Here is a 14755-nt window from a genome sequence, read left to right on the forward strand (position 1 = left end):
CGAAAGTATTTGCTTGGCCTCGCCTGTTTCTTCAAGCAACCTTGCTGTCAGATTCATTTAATTGAATTAATATTCCCTCTTTTACCCAAACATCCTCTTTCCCAATTGTCAACCTTCAAGATGCTTTCTCCCTTCAGATTAGCCAGCAGGCAAGCCATTACCCGTGGTGTTGCTTCCAGAAGTAGCATTGCCATCAGACAAGCTTCCACATGGGCAGATGTCCCTCAAGGTCCTCCAGTACGTATTTCTTGTCAATGGCACTACTTTAGACACTTTTAGGCTAATTCAACACAGGATGTAAGTTATTGACTCTTCTAATTCGATAGAGGGGTAGTTTTCTGACTGTGCGATCGTTTGTGACAGGCCATCTTAGGTATGAGTCAACAATGGGATTATTTGTTTGATCTGAAAATCTAACAACAATACAGGTATTACTGAGGCCTTCAAGGCAGATAGTTTCAAGGAGAAGATCAACTTAGGTTTGCAGCACCGGACCACTTTCAATTTAATCCCACTAACTTTATTCTAGGTGTCGGCGCATACAGAGATGATGCAGGCCAACCTTACGTCCTCCCATCCGTCCGAACCGCAGAAGACAAGGTCGTACAAGCAAAGCTCAACAAAGAATATGCGGGTATTACTGGTGTTCCAGATTTCACCAACGCAGCTGCTGTTCTTGCATACGGTGAGGGATCGAGTGCCCTTGATCGTTTAGTCATTACACAATCCATCTCCGGAACTGGAGCTCTCCGAATTGGAGGTGCTTTCCTCCAACGATTCTACCCTGGCGCAAAGAAGATCTACATCCCAACTCCATCGTGGGCAAACCACGCTGCAGTATTCAAGGATTCGGGTCTCGAGGTTGAGAAATATAGATACTATAACAAGGACACAATCGGCCTCGATTTTGAGGGCATGATTGCAGACATCAAGGCTGCACCAAAGGGAAGCGCTTTCTTGCTCCACGCATGTGCGCACAACCCCACTGGTGTCGACCCAACTATCGAGCAATGGAAGGAGATTAGCGATGCTGTCAAGGCTGGTGGACACTATGCTTTCTTCGACATGGCCTACCAAGGATTCGCCTCTGGTGATACCGACAAGGACGCTTTCCCCATCCGTCACTTCATTGAGCAAGGCCACAACCCATGTCTCGCCCAGTCTTTCGCCAAGAACATGGGATTGTACGGTGAGCGTGTTGGTGCATTCTCCATTGTCTGCGCCGATGCCGCCGAGAAGAAGCGTGTTGATTCACAAATCAAGATTCTTGTCCGCCCTCTTTACTCCAACCCTCCCGTTCACGGTGCCCGTATTGCTTCTACCATCCTCAACGACAAGGCTTTGAACAAGCAATGGCTTGCTGAGGTCAAGGGAATGGCTGATCGTATTATCACCATGAGAGCTTTATTGAAGAAGGAACTCGAGAACTTGGGCTCAAAGCACGACTGGTCTCACATCACTAGTCAAATTGGCATGTTCGCATACACTGGTTTGACCCCTGAGCAAATGGATAAATTGGCTACTGAAGTAAGTTTTTTCCCGGACTGATATAGTAGAAGTAGCGCTAATCATAAACTTAGCACTCTGTATATGCTACCAAGGATGGTAGAATTTCTGTTGCAGGTATCACTTCAGCAAACGTCAAGAGATTGGCTGCTGCTATCCATGCTGTCAAGCCATAGATCGGTTATATAATTTTAATCCCAAAATCTAATATAGCACGGCGTGGTACAAATAGCGTCAAGATTCTAGAGCCTAGTCCAGAAGAATAGATAAATGTAACAAATACCATTGAAACAAATAAAAAGTCTTCCCTCCATGAATTGTTATTGAATTCAATTAAATTGATCAAAGTATTACCATTCATTGCATCCCCAATAGAAATATCATGTCTTTCAGTTCTCTCAATGCAACACCAACTCTCCTCTGATCTTTTCAAGCCGTAAGTTCATCCATCTTTCCGTCTGATCATCAAAATCGTAAAATCATAAATCATCCTGTCCTTCTCTTTCTCTATCACTGATCCACGCGATCAACTTCCCCTCAACCTCTCCACATCCCTTTTCACCTCCTGCAGCTCTTCCCTAAGTTCCCCGTATACCCTCGCAATCTCCCTCATCTGCCTCTCCTTCCTCTCGTCTTCTCTTCCTACTCCATATCCCCACAAATCCCTTTCTTTCAATTTCCCTCTCTCCTTCAGCCTCTCCCTACCCCCACGCAATTCCCGCATATAATTTTGCAAAGCTTCGGTTGTCCGTTCGTCGTAGATGATTTTTTCTCCTTGTACATACTTGAGTTGCAATTCGTGAGAGATAGTCTGGGATTGGAGGGAGAGAAGAGAGATTTTGGAAATAGTGTGTCGGGTAATGGGGCCGTGTTTTGAACGCTCGAGAAGCTGAATTATGAGGGCTGTGGCGCGGTGGTATAACGTTAGGAGCTGCGTGGTGGTGTTGGTTAAGGTTGTGCGGGCGAGAGCGAGAGAATGGGATTGCGTGAGCAGAGTGGATTGCAGGGTCAAGACGCTAGGAAGGAGATTGGGGATTTGGCGGTGCAAGAAAGAAGCGTTTGTTGTCGGGGAAAGGATTCGCGAAAGGGATAGGGCGGTGTTGTGGAGGTTGGTGCTGAGGAGTGCGCTCAGGTGTGGAAGGTGGGTTGAGAGGGAATGGTATGTCGGTGTGGATTCTAAGAGGGTAATATCGCGTTTGGAGAGAGAGCTTGAGGGAAGAGAGAGCTTTGCTGTGAGGAGAATAACTAGTTCAATGAGTTCATCTGGTAATTCGGCAGCCTTTCTTGGGGGTGCGGGTTGAGAAGTTCGCGTTCGAGGTTTCGCGGGGATAGGAGGCGGTGGTGAAAGGTCCAGGGACGACAGAGAAGAGATTAGGATCTGCGACTTTGCGGCTTCTATTCTGGCAGTTTTGAGTGCCTAAGAGTGTATGTTAGTAACTGTACAAACTAGTCGAGTGAGGGGAAAAGCTACCCCAGAGACTGCATCCCGCTCTTTCTGAGCTGGATGATTTTTAGTAGAGCCATTAGGATTTAAAATATTGGTTGAAAGTTTTTTGTACAACTCTGCAAACTTGGGGTTACTCTGAAGAATGGACTCTTCGACAGGAGGCAGCATGTCGCCGTTGGTGTTAGAACTGGTTATTGGGTTGTGCCAGATTTGCCAACACCACACTCCAAAAGTTTTGTAGCAAGTCTAGCCAAAATTATATTTCTCAAACTTGGGAAAAGTAAAGATTTCGTTGCAGATTTCGAATCAGGGAGATTTTAGGATCTCGAAATCAATTGTCTTGGGAAATCTGGAAAAATGGCTGTTGATGTCTACGAGGGTGCGTTTTGGGCAGTTGTCAATTTATTTCGACAAGGATTATGGGGATTGCGCATTTCTGACGAGGCTAATGTGGATCTAATTGGGTTAGATCATTAATCCCCATTACCTCGCTCTTGCCCGACTTAGGATTCTGTCATATTTGATATCAGACGATTGCGAACTTGTCAACATCACTCATACAAACGCAAACAAGATATTCTCTGGACCTGAGATACATACTTCTACTCCCAGTTCAATGCGTCAATGCAATTTACCTGCTGCTATATTCCGTTCTCAATTAGTAAATTCAAACTCTGTCAAGCTTTTCTTTGCCCCTCCTGTTTGCTTACTTCAGTCCAAATTTGACCTGAAATCAACCCAATTCGGTCCAAACTTTATTGTTCAACCAGCTGTCCGTCCCCTGAAATTCGGTACGTTCGGAGGTTATCAATAATGAATGATTCTTTTCAGCTAAACTTTTTCAAGCCTGAGGAAATCCCTTTTCCTTCCTCGTCCTTGCGACCAAGCTTCGTGGTATGGTGTATGAAGCAATCGTCGGCTTCACGAGCAACAATGTCTAGCCCTATCTCGAAAGACTACTGCACGAAGTAATTTCTATCGCAGGGAGTACCAAAAGTTCTGGTTGAGCTCTTTCAATTTCACTTTAACTTGCAAACAAATCAGACATGAAGCTCAGAGATTGTTTCACAGACAGAACGAGCTCAGATTCGAAAGCCTCCACCATTCAACATGGTGTGGACCAGGATGTATTAAAGGCACTTTCTTACGAGGGTATCATGCCGGCAGTCATTCACCTGGGATTGACACTGGTTGAGTCAAATTGTATTGAATTGTGATGAGTGTCCGGGTGTGGCTCTCGTTTGAAGATTGACCGGGCTTCGATCTCAGGAGTACCACACAGAAGTCATTAATATGTGGATCGAAACTACAGAGAATCATCTAGTTGGTTTCGTTGAAATCAACATCCGAATGTCCGGATAGATGGCAATATCTCTGGAGAGCCCTTGTCATGCAGAGACTCATGGGTCGTCATAAACCAGACGTCGAAGAGATTGGTACTTGCGAAGCAGAAACTTGTTGAGACTAGCGATTAGTGAAGCATGTGGTATTGATGCGATGCAGAAGATGACTGTTAATAATTGCTTGAAACTCACAGAACAATTGAGGATTCTAGGTGGTGTTGTGGAACTATGACAAGAATTTCTGACAAGGTCCCTACTTTGCGCTATTGAAAACCTTAACCAGTTGGAATATTGAAAGAAGTTCTACGATAATGACTGGGATAATCTCATAGTTTTGAAGGGTTTTGATGCTTTGGAGTCCATGGATACTTCTCTGTATGGCAGCATCGTAATATTACCTAAAATGGTATTTAGATAATCATCCCAGGAAATTGCTCCCTTAGAGCACTAGCTTTCCAACTTCAGCATATATCAAAATCCAAAACTGTGTCTACAAACTCAAAGGAACAGCTCGGTGTGAGTCAAGCCGAGCAATGTTTTACTTATTGAAATCTCGACTTTCTATCACATCAGGGTCTCAGCAAATCTCCTCTAAACAGAATTGATTGGGTATTTTTTCATATTTTCCCTTGATGCTTCATCAACTAATTTGCTACAGAGAAGAGTTTGTCTGAGGGGAGTTTTCCCGTCATACTGTTTCACTCGTCGTGACTCACCAAATCAGGGACTCAATCAAATTAGTCTGTTTTATCCTATGAGTTGTTCTTGTATGTCTCGCTATTGCTCGGATCTATAAGACGCACACATCACTTCCAGTAAATCGTACATATTTTTATATCAGGTATCTTTCGATGCTACTCTCTAGGGTCCTCTTACTTAGTATTGAATTGCCGGTTATTGCCGAGGTAATTTATTATTGAATGCAATGGAATCTTCAGAAACACTTCAAAACAGGATACATGAAAAAGTCAAAGTCAAAGAACTTTCCTTACGTGCGATCGTTCGCACGTATGGAGTTTTTTGACGCCGTAACGCCTCCACAGCATGAAAATTGCACACATGATTCAAATCTTCATCTCCGGATCGATATAACAAGTCCTTGGAGGTTCAGCCGCACGGCGGATCTGAGGAAACGCCACAACGAATATGGGTTTTCGCCGGAACCTTGGAAATGTGAGAGACTCTTAGATGCCATGGACATCTTAACAACATCCAAAAGACAGTAGAATCTGCACACAGTGAACAATGTTTACGTGCATAGAAGCGGCCATAAAGTTTCTATCTTGACTTCCTTGCTTATTTCAACGACAATCATAAGCTTTTCAGGTATTATAAGGCAGCAACTTGATTTAATTAGTCGTCTCAGACGATCCCATCTTTAATGGGGAGTTTGAAGGAATGAGATGCTAGTGCAAGCCTTCTTGAACCACTTTTCTACACAATCCTCAAATATATAAGGTTATTTTTCAGCAAAGATGGGCTGCTGAACTTGCGAGTTCGGACTTTTCAAAGATCTGAATCCTTCCGATCATCAATCTCCACAAAATACTTATTTAAGTTAGTGCTTCTAGATTGATTGGCCTGTTCGTATACCATTTGGATTTCAAAACTGCGGTGGTGTTGCTGGGATTGGGGTGATCTTTTGCAGTTGATGGATATCTGTGCTGTACGAGTACGTGAATGATGTGGATCCCATAAGCATAGCTTGGGGTAGACTACAAATATACTTTTTTGGAGTAGAGTTTATTCATTTTATTTTCTGTATATCTATTGATGTACGCATAGTATTTAGATAGAGTTCTACGTATGTTTTTGAAGTTTGCTTCTTCGATTCATTACTTGTTTAGAATTTTCCTGTGACTCGTATTCTTTCCCTAGTTATATACCAACATCTGGCGAAAATGAGCTTCGATACCAAAGTTCCCCAAGGACTATTAGGTAGCGAGATCAAGAGAAAAATGGTCGCCTCTCCAAATTTAGATGAGAAGCCATCTATAGCATAGTAAGTCTCCTAGTTCTCATGATTAAAAGATCTAGACTAACATTCACAAAGTAATTCTCCAGACTACGACCCAACCCAGGCACCACCGTATCTGATGGATCCCTATTCCCAAGAAGTAGATTCCCAGGACAACATATCCATCAACCAAACACTCACCTCTACCCCCTCGTTTCCAATCACAAAACTCGTCATTCCCACCAAAACAGATTCTTTAGCCTCCGGCTTTCCTTTCCATCAACGTCTCTACGATTACCGTGTTTCTCATGATGAATGGCATCTCTTTACACACGAAATTGTCAAAGCAGCTAGTCTCACTATACAGGAGGACTGGGCAGCATGGACCGCCGGTATTTCTACCGGTGTATTAAGTACCGGACTCCTTGTTTTCGCTGGCCCTGTTGCAGGGTATTATACCGGAAGATCGGTTCACAGAAAGAAAGTAGTTGAAAAGGTCAAAGACGGATTAATGCATGAGGGAAGTTTGAGAGCTACGCTGCATAAATGGAATGATCAGTCATTTAGAGGCAAGGGTTTTCAGGCGTGGTTAGAACTACCCTCTGTTAAGGGCGAGATCAATGGAGAGCATGATCAGGAAGAGTCGAATAAAAAGTGTAGTAGGAAGGAGAAGAACTTGAAGAAGAAGGAACAGAGAAGATTTAGGATTGTCATTATCCCTAACGATGCGCCGATGGGTATGTTAATGAGTAGCCAACAGTCGACTTGGAGTTTGGGGAACGTCGAGTCGAATCAAAGGAGTGGGATTGCGGAAGCGCCTGATACTGAACAGAGACAGCCAGCGGTCGCGGAACTTCCATCATAATGGGTGAATCTCAAGATTTGTTTTGCTAATTTCTGGCGTTCGGGGGGTCGAAGACGTCGTAATGTCCTATATTCACTTTTGGTGTGGTGGAAGGAGGCCGGAAAAGCAGAATCTTGCATAATGGGTGAATTTCATGAGGTGTATTACTCATATGTGGCTTTGAGAAGTCAGTGGTGTAGTAAATTGGTTCGTTATTTACTGTAATTGTGGTACAACAAGCAATTTCATATTCGGTTTTAAAGTTATCAACTCACTCCGCAATTCATCTGCACCAACCGTTAGCGCTCCTTCCCCGCGATCAACTTCTTTCCTTCTTTGGACTTGATTCACCCCCTCGAACTTTTATCCTTATATACAGTCGTTAAGACTCCACATTCGAAAATATTCCCTCTCCTCTACAACAACTTCTATACAGCAACTCTCAAGCTCCTCAACTTTGATAGCATCTTACTCTCGGATTCAAACTTCGAGTTCTTACCACCTATCTTAACCATACCACATGCGGCATCATGGCTTCCAAGAAGGATACACTCTATCCCAAAATCTCTGGTAAGCCCAAAAACTTACTTCTGGAATTCTCAAAGTACCAGAGAACCTCGAAGACTCGACGTACTGGGAGTATTCCTGTCACCGGAACAGTAAAACTTCATGGAACTCATGGAGACATTCGCGTTACAGCAGACGACACTATTTATGTACAGACTCGAAACTCGGATGTTCTTACACCGGCTCTCGACAGCTTGAAATTCCTTGATTTCATCCAGCCCGCTCGAACAGAAATCCTTGCCCTGAAAAGGCAGTTTCATGCTCGTTTCATGAAGCTGAACCCCAAAGCCAAGATTAACGATGAACATCCTCTCATCATCGCTGGCGAGTGGATCGGCCCTAAGATCCAGAAAGACGTAGCAGTCAGTGCATTGCCAGATCGATATTTCGTCATCATTTCTGTTTCTATCAACAACGAATGGCAGCCGGATGAACCATATTCAGACATCGAAAACGAGTCTATCAACATTGTAAACATTTCTCGGGGAGGGTTTTACCACGAAACCATCGAACTGAAGAATCCGGAACCAGAATTCGCAAAGATGCAAGCTCTGGCCGATGAGGTGGAGAAAGAGTGTCCTTTTGCGAAGACTTTTGGCCTCATTGGCCTTGGTGAAGGCATCGTCTGGAAACCTGCTGCGCCTCTTTGCCATGATGCAAAATACTGGCTCAAGTTAAAGGGTCCAATTTCCATGGGGATTGTAGAGGCTGGGCCGGCCGCTCGCATGCCGCAGCGAAGCCAATTCATCGCTCCTGTCTTCGCGGCTCCAGCTCCCTCCTCTGCTGCCACGAACAAAGCCACGCCGAATAGTAAGATAAGCAACATGGCATCACAAGGAAATGTCATCGGTATACCCACCGTCTCAGCGCCGCCTTCCTCTGTTGCAGCGAATAGAGCTTCCAACAAGCCAGTAGGTGAGCAACTATTGTTGGAAGGTCTGAGTTTGAGACAATCTCCGGCGCTGTCAATCTCTCCTTTCGCTACAGGAAGCAAAATACTTGGTCAGGTGCTACCCGAAGGTCCTGGCTTGGCAGAATATTCAATGGCATCTGCATCCACACCATTGGGAATGAAGAAAACTGCAAGTGAAAATTCGGGGGATTCTAGAATTGATGGAGATGGTACTCCATCGCCTTCGTTGCGAAGACGGGTCAGCGACATGTCATCAGAGACTCAAGGCTCTGGGCCAGGGCCATTGACGCACAGAAGTGTTGGGGAAGAGAAATTGCAAGATTCGAGAAATATCAGAAAAGCCACAACCATGTCAGAGGTATCGAAGAAGGTTGTCTCAATCTCGCTGGAGAATGCAAGACTTCTCGAGACTCTCAAATCGGCACCAGTGACACCTGATATGTTCCAACAGGTTAGATCAGAGATCATGAGCCTTTTTCGGACGAGCAGCCCTGCGAAGTTGCCAACCGTGCCCAAGAGAGAAGTCGAGTATACGCCAGAGGTCTCGAAGTCTGGTGAGAGTGTTTTCCCTTCTTCAGTTGTCCTCGAAGAAATTGAATGTGAATCATTAGACGACGAGGATCAGGAAGAAGGCGGATGGCCTATGCCATCATTCAGGAAGAAAGCCCGCAGAAAACAGACCAAGAACACTGGTCTCGTTCCTCTGATCACAGCCACCGTGGTAGTCGAAGCCATCGAATCAGAGCATGTGCAGCTGAGTCCTGTGCCATCAAAGGTTGGAGATGAAAATGAAGAGTACTCCGAAACTACCAAACCGGCTTGTCCACCACTGATTCTCAAGAAGATCGAGGGACCAGAGGTAATAGCAGCCAGAAACTTCGCGAACGAAGTAATTTGGGAGAGAAGATTGGAGCAAGGATGGCAATATCTCACCGAGAAGGGAGAACGTACCGAGAGACAAAACGCAGAAAAGTTTTTGAATTGGTTGTGGGAAGACGTGGAGGTAGAGGAGGAAATGGAGATCGAGGAGCTTGAACTCAATGTTGCTCTCTTGAAGAAAGAGATTTTTAAAATTGGCAGAGATTGGTACTTTGAGCATTTAGCCTTCGAGGAGCAGAATGAGAACTGGGGGGTTGGAGCAGCGCGTTAAATATTAAGAAACTTGAATCTCTAGCATAATACCGGGTGGAACTTATTTATGAGCGTAATATAGAAATCTACATTCTTGCATACCTACATTCGACTTTCTGATGCTCTTTATGTCTTTTGATGAGATTGTGCATGTATGACCACTATTACGATGTTCAAAATGTAAAAAAAGACAATTAGCACTAACGCTCGGGTTCGAGGGCCTCTTTGTGGACGATTGTCTCCCAGATAGACACTATCCACTAATCTGTGAGACAATCGTTGACGAGATTAGTTTGACACTAGCCGTTGCTTAATATCATACATGTGCATACCAGGTGCATCTTCAAATGGTAACACCATCTTCAACGACCAGAGTCAAAGTCCTACCATCAGTCTGGCGTAAATATAAGTTGGGTTTCACGATACTATTACTGATAGCGTGGTCCCTTAATGTTATCTGCCATGCAATCAAATTGATTGGAGCTAAGCGAGCTAAGTAACAAATTCAGTTCCTGCTGAAGTGTGGTAGGTTGTACACGTGACTTTGAGGTCTCGAAATATTTTTGTTGCATGTCTTAAAAAGTTGCAAAGTTGCGAAGTTCATCGTTGATTTTAGCTCCAGAATTTATAAAAAATACATCGGCTGGGAATAAGAACACTTTGGGGAATTATTTCCGGAGTCCTGATGTCCGTGTTGTGAGGATAATTGGTCTGTGCTCAATATTAATTCTCCTCTTGAACTGTCTTCATCGGATCATTATAGATAGATGATATGCTAAAATTACTGTTATTCGACCTCGAGGGTTGCATGTGGAATTCAAGTTACAAGCGTAATCGATATAGTGTTGATTCTACTATCGAATTTTACTTGACGTCCTCCACGACGAACGCGTTGCTACGATTATGGCACCATATATACGAAATCTGCAGCTGGAAGTTCTTCGGGCTGAGATAAAAATACAATACAGATATGGTCGACAACCTTGAGGAACTCAAAGAATAACGCTCGAATTCTTTATGGTTGTGGTAATTAGTGTCTACCCATGTATTGTTCTTTCTCTCCTCAATAATGACTTCTGTTCCCTTTCTTTATTCCTAGCTCAGACCGCAAACGGTCTTCTTTCAATACTTGTTCGTGAACTTTCATAACCCCGTCCTTGAAGGAAGTCAATCTGATACAATTTGAAGCGGAAATTAAGGACCCTGTTCTCAAGCTTCTCATATGTACGATTCGCAATAAGACATTTGTGCCAAATCCCTTCCAAGATGGCTGGTCTTCAAAATCAATTCAAGGTCGTTTCGACCACCGAGTATTTAGGCACCACAGTTGAGGTCCTCGAAGGAGATATGTTAAGATATCCGGTCGATGTGATTGTCAATGCCGCGAATGTTAGGTTGAGGAGGGGAGGTGGTATTGATGGAGCAATTCATGCCGCAGCTGGTCAAGAACTTCAAGCTGAAATGAACAAGCTATTTCCGCATCCAGGACAAGTGGGTGAAGCTTATGGAACGACCTCTTCTTCCAATATCAGATCTTGCAGATATATTATTCACGCTATTGGTCCGAATTGGAATATAGTAAACCAGCGAGACGGAAAACTTTTGTTGAACGCTTTTCGGAAGAGTCTAGACCTTGCTATGGCTAACAAGTTGAGGTCCATTGCATTTCCAGGAATCTCGATGGGCATTTTTGCAATGCCAAAAGATTTAGCAGGGTTAATGATAATGACCGCCATTAGAACATGGATCAAGGAGCACCCGGGAGAAATGGATCGCATTAGTATACTGCTACTTGGGTATTCACAAAACGATATAGTAGAGACGCAGTTGCACGAAATTACTCGATATATGCCAGACACGGGTTCTAATCTGGATAAGTTGGTACCCGCAGCTTTCAGAAAAAAGCCTCATGTTACTACAGCATCAGCACCTCTTCCAATCCCGATAACCACTGGGCTTCTACCTGGCACGACAATTCCCAGCCCTTCCTCTGAAGGTTCGGGTCTAGTTGGGACTCCAGATCCTAATACTGAACAATCTCCTTCACCAGCACCTCCTCCTCCTTCATCAACACCTCCACCTTCACCTCCACCTGGCCCTCCCCCACCTGGCCCCCCTCCACCTGGAGGCCCAGCTGTACCTCCCCCAAGACCCGAAGGCGCGCGTGTTGAGACTCCAAGCGATTCCGAAGACGAACCACCCAACTATCTCCTCAATTTCTACGAACCACTATCACGCATGTGGATGGGAAGCGATCGTTATTACGCTTTGTTAGAAGCGGGAATTGACCCCCAAACCTTCTACGAAGGAATGATCATTCCTGATCCCGAAGAAGATCCCAATGTAGATCCCCTCATTGGCGAAGAAAGAGATTTCTGGAGGGAATATAACGCCGAGAGACTCCGTCGAGGAAAAGAAATTAGTCAAGCTTTAGGATTACCAATGACAGCTGCAGAAACGGCGGATGATGATGCCGGGGCCTTGAAAACTGCTAGGGAGAAAAGTATATCTGATACACAAGAACTTATGAGAACAAAAACAGCAGTTCGCGATGAAATAATTATAAATGAGGGGACAACTAATTGTACTGCTCTTACAGAACGTGGATTCCCATGTCTTTTTCGTGGCTATACTGCGATATGGCGCAAGCATAATGTCCCGGATCGGTGTACTTTACATCAGGATCTGGAGAAATTCCCGCGGGCTTGAAAGAAGAGTCAAAGTTTTAGGGCTATTGGATTTGTGGTCAGAGGATAGGTGTCTATTCATAGCTTGGATTTAGCCATTTGTTTGGATAGACGATTAGTTATATTGGTCTCGAATCAGATGTTGTGTCGTTTCCTTTCTTACCTTCCTCAATCTCCGACAGGAGAAGATGAATTGTAATCTTCAGAATCAAGTTAGATAGTGTTTCTGCGAGGCCAAAATCTTAATATCTGCAACAACAATTAAGATCACGAGAGCGCAGATATTATCTAGAATTCCTAAGACCCAAAACATAACATATCGAGTGATGCACAATAGTAAGGAATACAAAAATCAAGAGCATAAATATCTTTCCACGTTATTTAGTAAAACCAACTTCTTACGTTTATGAATGACTATCCTATGGAATCCCAAAGACTATTCCCTCCAGGTGCAGTAACTTGCTATTCTGAATCTACTATGTAAGTTCATGCTAAATTGTAAATACTTTGCAGACACACTGTGAAGTGAAGAATTCAAATAAAAACCATCAAGACTACTAACTTACTAAGTACATCAAACTCCGCATATCCCCATTTTCCTCGTAATTACCAAATCCCCAAACCCAAACTATCCATCACACATAAACCCACACACGCAGACAGAATGTCACTCTCCCTCTCTCACAGAACCATCTCCCTCCCCATCCCCTCCCACCCAAACTAAATCTCGTACCTGCAGGTACAAAGCCGCATGTACCCCCCTGCCCTGCAACCAACCACACCCCCTCGCTTAAATCTCCTCGGGCAAAACCTTGGAACTCCACTCCACAATCACAACGGCTCAACGGCTCGAACGGTAACGGCCAAGCCCACCCCACCCACCAACCAAACACCCCACTCACCACACCCATCAAGCTCATCAAATTTTTCTCCCCGACGGATTCATCTGCTGCATCCGCGGACCCTTCTCCATCTTCATGCATGCATGCTCTGTGGCATCCACATGTCGTTCATTTATTTTACTTTCTAGATCTTGATCGCTCATGCGGGTTTGACACCATGACAGTCGGTCTTTGTTGAGAGGCGTGTTGGGTCTTCTTGAATCCGCTGCTGGTTTTCTCTTCTCTTGTTCGCGCGTCTGTTCGTGTACGTACACCAGTATATGTATGTGTGACATTGTATGTCCGATATATATGCATTGCAAAATCATAAGTGGGAGAGAAAGAAAAATATCTCCGGTGTAATACCGTCGATTTGTGAGGGAGGTTTTGGAGTTGTCGATATCGAGGAAGTTGTTTGGACTTGGAAGAAAGGGGATGTTTTCATATTCTACACGATTTTCTGTATCTCATTATGTTCTCTCTTACCACCCTTTCCTCCTTTCTTCTAACGTATTATATCTACTATGCACCTTCAAAGTTCACAATCCTCCATTCCATCATCTCCCCTAAAGTTCAAACAACATCCAAAACCCGAAAAAGAAAGAAATCTCTTCATCCCCAACAAGGGGGGAAAGAATCAAAGATACTTACTATCTACGAACCACACACACACTGCACTACTCCACTCCACTCCACACAACAGCAATAACTAACTACTCCAGAACCAACCCTTTCCTCCACAGTTTCCATGAACAACAAATTCCATCATGAATCATAGAAACAGACGTCCCATCCATTCCATTGTATAGGCTAAATACCTCGTCTCCCTATCCGCCCCACTCCCTACCCCCCTTTTCGAGAACCCCTACCGAAAATTCTTCTCTCCAACATCTCCTCTCCCCTTAGGCCCTAGTATTCTCAAAAGCGCACCAACGGTGACCAACTCACCAAGCATTCAACACGCCTTCAAAAACACAAAGATTTTTCCCCTTTCTACAATATCATGGAAAAACGGAAGCGAACCATGTGATTGACATCATCTGATCTAGCATTGTATGTAGTGCAAATCTAGGTATACTTGATAAGTGACATGACCTATGACGCAATAGTATCGAAATAACATGACATGATACAAAAGTGCAACTTGATGTGACTGGGACTTTTATATTGTCTTCACGTGAACATATACTCTGTACGCAAGGCAGAACATCTAGACAAGAAGACTTTGAGTCAACATCTTTCATTCAATTGTATTATACTAGCCTACCTCCATCATGTTAAATGCCACGGCGCGCGACTGCCACATTCAACATTACCTAAATACACCGGTACAAAAGCACACATACCAACAACTCCCTTGACTTCAACCAACAAACTCCACTCCACATCGATCCACCCAACTCAACTCCATCAAACCCGTCAGAAAATGCACCAATCCTCATCCCCAGTTCCATTGTTTCTTCTCAAACCATTGAATCC

The 14755-nt window shown here is 44.1% G+C and overlaps 6 protein-coding genes across 6 annotated transcripts; 5 read left to right on the forward strand and 1 right to left on the reverse strand.

The window, feature by feature from the left end:
• Window positions 1–120: 120 nt before the first annotated feature.
• EAE98_003808 (uncharacterized protein) lies at window positions 121–1682 on the forward strand (the record flags this gene model as incomplete). The annotated part of the gene is made up of 6 exons (XM_038951428.1): window positions 121–237; window positions 280–297; window positions 364–373; window positions 429–479; window positions 530–1527; window positions 1581–1682. The coding sequence occupies 6 exons, from the start codon at window positions 121–123 to the stop codon at window positions 1680–1682; spliced, it is 1296 nt and encodes a 431-aa protein (XP_038811901.1).
• Window positions 1683–1823: 141 nt separating this feature from the next.
• Window positions 1824–3310, reverse strand: EAE98_003809 (uncharacterized protein). Its single transcript, XM_038951429.1, has 2 exons — window positions 2978–3310; window positions 1824–2923 (listed from the first exon to the last, which is right to left on the reverse strand). The coding sequence occupies exons 1-2, from the start codon at window positions 3119–3121 to the stop codon at window positions 2033–2035; spliced, it is 1035 nt and encodes a 344-aa protein (XP_038811902.1). The 5' UTR covers window positions 3122–3310; the 3' UTR covers window positions 1824–2032.
• EAE98_003810 (uncharacterized protein) lies at window positions 3311–3767 on the forward strand (the record flags this gene model as incomplete). The annotated part of the gene is made up of 2 exons (XM_038951430.1): window positions 3311–3332; window positions 3484–3767. 2 exons carry the CDS (start codon window positions 3311–3313, stop codon window positions 3765–3767), a joined length of 306 nt encoding a protein of 101 aa, XP_038811903.1.
• Window positions 3768–6197: 2430 nt separating this feature from the next.
• Window positions 6198–7118, forward strand: EAE98_003811 (uncharacterized protein; the record flags this gene model as incomplete). Its single annotated transcript, XM_038951431.1, has 2 exons — window positions 6198–6298; window positions 6350–7118. The coding sequence occupies 2 exons, from the start codon at window positions 6198–6200 to the stop codon at window positions 7116–7118; spliced, it is 870 nt and encodes a 289-aa protein (XP_038811904.1).
• Window positions 7119–7627: 509 nt separating this feature from the next.
• Window positions 7628–9727, forward strand: EAE98_003812 (uncharacterized protein; the record flags this gene model as incomplete). Its single annotated transcript, XM_038951432.1, has 1 exon — window positions 7628–9727. The coding sequence occupies one exon, from the start codon at window positions 7628–7630 to the stop codon at window positions 9725–9727; it is 2100 nt and encodes a 699-aa protein (XP_038811905.1).
• Window positions 9728–10974: 1247 nt separating this feature from the next.
• Window positions 10975–12417, forward strand: EAE98_003813 (uncharacterized protein; the record flags this gene model as incomplete). Its single annotated transcript, XM_038951433.1, has 1 exon — window positions 10975–12417. One exon carries the CDS (start codon window positions 10975–10977, stop codon window positions 12415–12417), a length of 1443 nt encoding a protein of 480 aa, XP_038811906.1.
• Between the last annotated feature and the right edge of the window lie 2338 nt (window positions 12418–14755).

The sequence above is a fragment of the Botrytis deweyae genome (genome assembly GCF_014898535.1).
Source record: "Botrytis deweyae strain B1 chromosome Unknown BDEW_007, whole genome shotgun sequence".
Taxonomy (NCBI): domain Eukaryota; kingdom Fungi; phylum Ascomycota; class Leotiomycetes; order Helotiales; family Sclerotiniaceae; genus Botrytis; species Botrytis deweyae.

Bases quoted from the DNA above. Each gene is read 5' to 3' on its own strand.
- EAE98_003809 (XM_038951429.1), bottom strand. From the start codon at position 3,121: ATGCTGCCTCCTGTCGAAGAGTCCATTCTTCAGAGTAACCCCAAGTTT. The intron at 2,924-2,977 runs GTAGCTTTTCCC...ATACACTCTTAG, and splicing joins AGCGGGATGCAGTCTCTGGG to GCACTCAAAACTGCCAGAAT.